We start from the raw sequence: 7,459 nt of genomic DNA, 5'->3' as shown, positions 1-7,459 counted from the left end.
TAGCTTAGCTTAGCATAAAAACTGTGAAAAGGAGGGGGAACAACTAGTCTAGCTCTGTCCAAAGGTAAACACATTTTTCAAAATCTGGATTTTAAGCCAAGAAATTCCTGCTGTGTGGTTAAAACTGCGCTATGAGTGAGGATCTAAACAAAACTGAGACAGAAGAACTGTCTTTACTATCCAGTCTCCTATTTAGAAATGAATTCTTAGTTACCTCTTCTGGATCAATCTCCTGTGTTTGTTGTGCAGCACTTTAAGAGGTTATGAGCTCCGGGCGGCTGGGAGGAGCTCTGTGTGTAGAAGACAAGCCACTACCAGCCCAGTGAATGTGATCCACCTGCTGCTGTCAATCCTACACGTTCCTTTGCCTGAAGCAACTGTCATCCCAAAAGATCCTGATGGCCAGGCCAGCTGGGATCAGGGTCTGAAAGAAGAATTTTCATGGCTCCCTGCTTGTACCTTAAATATCTTCCATGCAGTTCACAGGATTTAATTTTAGACTCCACATGCGGTAGGAGCAAACGGTTCCTGGCTGAAGTCAAAGTCAGAGGCTTCTCAGTTTGTTCTTTCCTGGGTCATAGATTGGACAGAAGTTGGACTTCCTTTTGATTTCATCGGAAGAAAGAAGTTTACGCAAATATGTCGAGCAGTGAGAAAGACTGTGGGGATCTTAATGAAGAGGATATAGACGAGGATGAGCTCCTTGCAATGCTTTCACCCGAGGAGCTTAAGGAGCTCCAGAGTGAGATGGATGTTATTATTGCCCCAGATGAGAGGGTACCGGTGGGGCAGAGACAAAAGGACCAGACGGAGAAGCCTCCGACAGGGACGTTCGACCACAGATCCCTGGTTGGTTATCTCTACTGGGAGAAGGAGTCCAACCGTATGCTTGAGGAAGAAAGAGTGCCTGCTACTCTGCTGCCCAGTGAGGTAAGAAGTCAAACCCTTAAACGTTTAGGTACAGATCAATTTAGTTTTAATTGTTACAGGTAGAATAAAAAAAAGTGTTTGGAATAAACCTTGTCTGATGTTGTTTTCATCAGAAAACTTTGAGGGAGGAAACTGAAAAGAAAGACGAGGAAGAAGCTGTGGAATATGAAGTAATAGAGGAGGTCATTGAGGAAGAAGCTGTAGATGATACATGTGGAGAGGAAATTGTAGAGATCATTGAGGAAATTAATGAAGAGCTTGATGAGAGGGATGACAATGATGAAAAAGGCAAAGGGGTGGATAAGGAAGATGAGGAAGAGGGGAAGTCACCTGTTAACAATGGCAAACATGAAAATATAGACAAACATGCAGACCATCTAGACACCAACAGCGAAAAAGTGTCAAAAAACAATGCAGATGACAATCCGCCTTTTCCAGACACAAAGGAGAGGAGTGAGAGCGTAACCCCAAAACACAGCACATCACAAGTTGAAGACAAAGAGGAAATTACAATTACAGACTCCTCGCTTCCCAAAGAGGCTCCAGAGGAGCCCGAAGTCAGTGAAACCAATGATAAGCCCCCGCCGAAAGAAGAGAGAAAAATTAACAAATTACAACTTCCAAAGCTGGCATTTAGCAATATAAAAATGACATCAAGACCCTCAGGAAATGAGACAAACTTGGACTCGACACTCGACAAAATCCGCAACAACAACCCGTCTATCACAGAGGTAAACCTCAACAACATCGAAAACATTCCCAAAGAGATGCTCTTGGATTATGTCAACGCTTTGAAGAAGAACAAACATGTAAAAACCTTCAGCATTGCCAACACTGGTGTTGATGAAAACATAGCTTTCAACCTGGCCAACATGCTACGGGAGAATCGCGGCATCACCACTTTGAACATCGAGTCCAACTTTGTAACGGGGAAGGGCATCGTCGCCATCATCCGCTGCCTCCAATTCAACGAGACTCTCACAGAGCTGCGTTTTCACAACCAGAGGCACATGTTGGGTCACCACGCAGAGATGGAGATCTCACGCCTGCTCAAGGCCAACCACACCCTTCTGAAGATGGGCTACCACTTTGAGCAGCCGGGGCCCAGGATGGTGGTGACCAACCTTCTAACCAGGAATCTGGACCGCCAGAGGCAGCTGAGGAAGGAGGAGCAAAAGCAGCAGCAAGTGAAGGAGCAGAGGGAGCTGATGCAGATGTATGAGAACAGCCTGAACCTACCGCCTGGTTTACTTGAGATGCTCGGCTACATACCGCCTCTAGAAGTCCTGCAAGAACATGGGCTTGTCCCACCCTCATTTGAACTGAGGACTGTACCTCAAACCCACCTCCAGACGGGACAGCCGGAGCCTCAGAAGCAGCTCAAACACAAAAGCACTCCCAAACAACCCAGTGGCGAACCAGCAAACCCACTGAGAGACGTCCAGTTGAAGAAGACTCCCAAAAAACGTGACCCTTTTCTGGACCTGGACCCGAGGGATAACAGGAGACCAGAGAATGCAAGTTTTAAACTGAGGAAGACTCCCAAAGTGAAGGATGCAGGCAGTGAAGAGATGGCAGATGAAAGAGAAAACCTGACTGACATAATAAAGACTTTGAAGCCCATCCCTCGCAGACGACTGCCACCTAAGGTTGATGTCACACCCCGAGACCAGCTTCTAGATGCAATCAAAAAGAGCAACGTGGCCTATCTCAAAGCTGTGAGTATCCAAGCTTATTACTGTGAGATCCATCAAGATGGGATCCTGGGTTTGAGAGTACTTAGAACATTTGACAAGTTAAGTTTTCTAACAAGTTAAAAGGGTTACTGTTGATGGTGTTCAAGCTCTCTAAACAGAAGATCATTTTTCACATGTGAATGTAGCCCATAATCTAACTTGTTTAACAGCTTGCAAGGTGTTCTAGTTGGTAGTATAGTAATCCAAGTCATCCTTTTATTCTTACCTTTGTTGTTGCTCGCAGGTGCCGCTCCCTACAGTTCTGGAATCAAGTGAAACGAGTCTCCTCTGAGGCAGCAACTACAGCCATTTGTTTTCTTCACCATATAGTTTTCATTATTTTTCATGTATTCTCAAATGCACTGATGCAAAATAAGACACATAGAACATACTGGCTGGGTGTTTCAGTCTTGTGCTGTATCACACTAAATGCTGTCTTTAGGAAGTCGTAACAATAAAGGTATACAAATTAACAACACCCTATTTATTTACACTGTACCCTATTTAAATCAAAATAGATAACCTTATCATTATTTGCTTTTGCCATTGCTCATTTATTTCTTAACAGTTGTGTTAGATTAAATGATAGATTTGCATTTGCCATAAAGAAGTCTTCCACTTTTAGCCTGGGGAGGGTTTTTCATTTAAATGGAATAGCATTCGGTGCCAAACTAAAAGGATCCCCAGTGAATCACTGCAGTCACTCCCTGTTATGTTTCTTCTTATTGTTAAAAGAAACACATTACTCAAAGAGAGATGAGTCAGAATCCGGAAAATCTGATTCCATGCGGAAAATTAATCAAACTGAATCGAACAAAAGTATTTACACACTTGTATGTCATATTCATTAGTTCGCAATTCAGTAGTGTTTTTTTTTTAGATATTTCATGATTAGGCAACAATTCACTGCTTTGTTTCACAGAAAGATTTAACCCAACTAAGAACTTCATATTGTGATAAATGAATATGTCTGTTTACTCATAAAGAGACTCATTATGAAAAAGACTGCAACGTAAATCTGGTTATCTTTATTTATTAGAGAACAGCCATGTTTTACTTCCAGTTCTGTGATTTCATCATTACTTTGCAAAAATGAAAAAGTCACGTAAAAACATAGAGGATATATAAGATAACATCCATATACCATAGTCTTTCTGAACTGCCATTTGTGAAGGCAGCATGCACAAACTGCAGTTACTGTGCACATGTGGAAAAGCAAACAGGAAACAACTGCTCTTACTATCAGGAGTAACAGCATTGAAAAAGAACTCCTAACGTTACAGACCAGGGAACAGGATTGGATCCCAATAGATAATGGGGAAAATAGCATGGGAAGTTAATTAATTTAATCACTTATTTTGTCTCATTCCCAAAACTATGTACTTTGTATCCTATAGCCATTTTATACATTTCTGCATGCTATATCAAAAAAAATAAAGACACATCAAAAATAACAACAAACATGTACATATCATGACATAATATTCAAACAATAAAGCAGCACTTGCCATTCATTTTTCAACATTGCATAGCTGTGATCAGAATAGATACACTCAGGCCAGCCTGTATGGTCAGGAACTGTGTGCACATCTCTTTTAAAGTAGGAATATTTCAACTCCAGGATTATTAGACAGGCCATATAACCATGTCTACACAAGAAGCAAACTGGTCTCAGATCAGTATTGATACAGTTCTTGGAGGGACAAGATGGGAGTTATTGCAGTTCACTGGGTGTTGGGTAATTTAAACATGCTTGTTTTGAGGTAGCAAACTGAAAGGATCGGATTTCTTCTTTAGAACAAACACAGTTGACAGTTAATCTATTAACAGAATACGATATTGTGTTCAGACATTCTGCTTCATTTGCTAAAACAAATACTCAGTCATGTGGAATAAAGTGTGTTGTCGACAAGAGAAGGGATTTGTTTTTGGAACCTTTTCGATGCCCTTTGGTAACCTTTGGTGCCTCGCAACATCCAATCCATGCTCTGATTGTGCAAATCGTGCTCTAAAATGTTTCTATCCATCTGTGAGTTTAGTCAAACAAAAGTATAGGAAGAATAAAAGTAAAACAAAATCAGGAAAAGAATGGGAATGCAAACATTAGTAACTTTACATGTATAGAGGTGATAAAAACTCAACAAATGGGACTATACTGCGGAAATTATGACACGTTTAACTAGAGCATTATTCCTTCAGTTTGCTTTCAATGAAATCCTGAATCTTGTTCATTTTCTCCTCCTGCTGATCCAGGAGGTCCATGATGATGCCCATGGGGGTTTTCTTTAGCCCAACTCCCTCAATCTTGTTCTCCAGTCTGTTCTTCATGTTGCGCAGTCTCAGGGAGGCATGAATCAGAATTACTACAGGAAAAACAAGGTATTATTATTTAATAAAAACATACATTTCAGTGTCTTAATAGAGGATTTTCTCTGGAATAAATCTTGGGAAATAAGAAAACTAAATGTGATACTGTTGCAACTCAGACTTTACAGCAGGTGTAGGAACCGGCGTATCTTTTATTCCCATGGCAGGCACATACTGAATGCATGACATCAGTCAGTAAATGTAGTTCTGTCCAAATCAACAACCCATAGCAACCCGTCAACAAAGGCGGGAGTGGGCGGGCCTCCTGGGAAGCAATCAAACGGCCTCATCTATCCGCCATTATGTTAGAGCTGCTACATTTGCTCTAACGATCCAACCCATCAATTATCTAAAACCACTTTGCTGACTGCCTGACTCAACGTTTATTTAGAGAGCTGTAGCAAATCCCAAACTATACCTCTGAACTACAGTTTACAGCTCAGTCTGTAATGCCGACTTCATTTTGCAATCTGTGTCATGACTGAATGCATGTCAGGGATACTGAACATGCTGTTCAATCCCTACAGTGAGTCAGAAGGAGAGCGCTTGGAAAAAACGTGTTCACCCGCAGAAAAACCTCCGTTTTTGCATCCCTGTGTGACTCACCATCTCCGTTTACAGTTAACATATAACATTGCTCAACGAGTGCTGCAGTAACTTAAGACTCTAATTAGACAAGGCCAATCTCGAAATGTTAAAAGTGAAATGTTGTTTCTTAAGAGAATAAGTATCTTTGTTGCATATCTGAAACGTAAGCGTGAAGCTAAATGCAAGTAAAATAACTGGTGTTAACAAGGCTTCTCATTTGATGCCTCAAAACAAGCAGATATTTTGTATTGTTGTGTCCAAAAAAAAAAAAAAAATCACAGCATTGCATAAGATAGAAAGAGAGAAAGGGATGCTTGGGTGATTGCTCATACAACTTCAACTGTTCAAAGGCCATGCCCTTGAATTACAAGAGGGAGGATGTGGATACCTGTATTGATAATTGAAACAGCTGTTTGATGTTCTCATGTGGCCAACAAACCATATATTAATGTCGTAACAATTAAACAATTAAAAACCCTCTCCATGACAACTGAACAAACTCCAGGTTCCACATGCCATGGACTCTATGTTTTTTTCATTCCACAGTGGGAATTGTTTTAGGGGACCGTACAGTGCATTCATCTCATATTAGAATACAGATCGTGAAGGTTACTATAGTGCACTATTTGGCATGTAGGGGGAGATTTTGGACACAGTCTGAATGCAGTTATATAACTAAATTATCCATTCACTTTCTGAAAGTCATTGAAGACCTTGTGACTTACACAGCAAAGGGAAGGTGATTCCGAAGATGAAGACCATCACGCCACCACACAGCGTCAGGAGAAAGTAGCTGGTGACCATGACCACGATGACAAACAGAGTGGGATTCTTCCTTTTAAAGTTCTTAACTATGGCCTGGTTCTCTCCTGCCCACACTGAACCCACGAAGACCAGAGTCACCACAGCTCCTCCCAGAAACATGCCAAATGGGTTCACGAACCTGAATGTCGGAACATGAAAGTAACATTTGTATATGCTCCAGTGGGTGTAGGCAGGTTACTTTGAATAGCACAACCTGGTGGTACAAACAACAACAACAACATGAACTACAACAACAGCTAACATCCTGATAACTGCAGTAAGGCCTGTGCTCATGGCTATAGCATGCTCTATTCAAAGAAAACTACCAAACCAACTTGATATGTATAATCACGACCAACTAGCAGCAGTGATAAGTGTGTGTAGGATCTCCAGATCCAATGTAGCTCAGTCAATGTACTCAGAAACAACCCTGGGAACATCATTTTTAGTAAGGATCTGTTGACTGTTTCCGTTGATAATATGAAACACACACTCTTAGTTGCTGCTGTAGCTTAATTAACTGCTGTCGGCCAAGAAAGGTACATATCTAACAGGCTACAAAGAACTGTAAGTGCTCAACAATAAGTACAGAAATAGCCTGTGTGGCCATGATGGGTGTGGATAGTTCGGTATGCAGGCTGAATAAACACAACACCAGAGGTGCTAGCTTGCTCCGTTCCTGCCAGGACTCACCCTACAATGAGGAAAACCACCAGCGCCACGGCGAAGTAATTCGTCTGGTAGTACAGTAAATTACTGATCACTCTGTTGTTCCACTTCGTTAAATCTCCAAACTCAGGTTTGGCGAACCGGTCCATTCCGGGGAAGAAATCATCCCAAGGTCTGAGAGGCGCAAGCTCCATCTTGGCTGCCATGTCTTCAACGTGTGGCTAGTGAAACGACACACAACACAAACAAATCCCGTGCACGCGCTGCGTAATATTTGACAGGCCAGCTGATCACCGTCTGAGCGTGGAGGAGGGGGACTCAAACTACGTACCGTACTCTCGCTCAAGATCTCGCGAGAGTCAGGT

The 7,459-nt window shown here is 41.8% G+C and overlaps 2 protein-coding genes across 2 annotated transcripts; one reads left to right on the top strand and one right to left on the bottom strand.

Moving 5' to 3' along the window:
• The first annotated feature begins 362 nt into the window (after positions 1 to 362).
• lmod3 (leiomodin 3 (fetal)) lies at positions 363 to 3,195 on the top strand. Its single transcript, XM_034875622.1, has 3 exons — positions 363 to 930; positions 1,044 to 2,648; positions 2,911 to 3,195. The coding sequence occupies exons 1-3, from the start codon at positions 640 to 642 to the stop codon at positions 2,956 to 2,958; spliced, it is 1,944 nt and encodes a 647-aa protein (XP_034731513.1). The 5' UTR covers positions 363 to 639; the 3' UTR covers positions 2,959 to 3,195.
• A 506-nt stretch (positions 3,196 to 3,701) lies between these two features.
• On the bottom strand, positions 3,702 to 7,382 carry LOC117947056 (PRA1 family protein 3-like). Its single transcript, XM_034875625.1, has 3 exons — positions 7,119 to 7,382; positions 6,347 to 6,564; positions 3,702 to 5,029 (listed from the first exon to the last, which is right to left on the bottom strand). The coding sequence occupies exons 1-3, from the start codon at positions 7,298 to 7,300 to the stop codon at positions 4,854 to 4,856; spliced, it is 576 nt and encodes a 191-aa protein (XP_034731516.1). The 5' UTR covers positions 7,301 to 7,382; the 3' UTR covers positions 3,702 to 4,853.
• Positions 7,383 to 7,459: the final 77 nt, after the last annotated feature.

The sequence above is a fragment of the Etheostoma cragini genome, chromosome 7 (genome assembly GCF_013103735.1).
Source record: "Etheostoma cragini isolate CJK2018 chromosome 7, CSU_Ecrag_1.0, whole genome shotgun sequence".
Classification (NCBI taxonomy): domain Eukaryota; kingdom Metazoa; phylum Chordata; class Actinopteri; order Perciformes; family Percidae; genus Etheostoma; species Etheostoma cragini.
The sequence above is the reverse complement of the archived record's forward strand: the minus strand, read 5'-3'. Positions and strand labels throughout refer to the sequence as shown.

Excerpts from the sequence above, each read along its gene's own strand:
- lmod3 (XM_034875622.1), top strand. The coding sequence starts at position 640 with ATGTCGAGCAGTGAGAAAGACTGTGGGGATCTTAATGAAGAGGATATA. Across the intron at positions 931-1,043 it reads CTACTCTGCTGCCCAGTGAG|AAAACTTTGAGGGAGGAAAC; the intron begins GTAAGAAGTCAA and ends TGTTTTCATCAG. Across the intron at positions 2,649-2,910 it reads ACGTGGCCTATCTCAAAGCT|GTGCCGCTCCCTACAGTTCT; the intron begins GTGAGTATCCAA and ends TGTTGCTCGCAG.
- LOC117947056 (XM_034875625.1), bottom strand. The coding sequence starts at position 7,300 with ATGGCAGCCAAGATGGAGCTTGCGCCTCTCAGACCTTGGGATGATTTC. Across the intron at positions 6,565-7,118 it reads GTGGTTTTCCTCATTGTAGG|GTTCGTGAACCCATTTGGCA; the intron begins GTGAGTCCTGGC and ends TCCGACATTCAG. Across the intron at positions 5,030-6,346 it reads AATCACCTTCCCTTTGCTGT|TAATTCTGATTCATGCCTCC; the intron begins GTAAGTCACAAG and ends TTTTTCCTGTAG.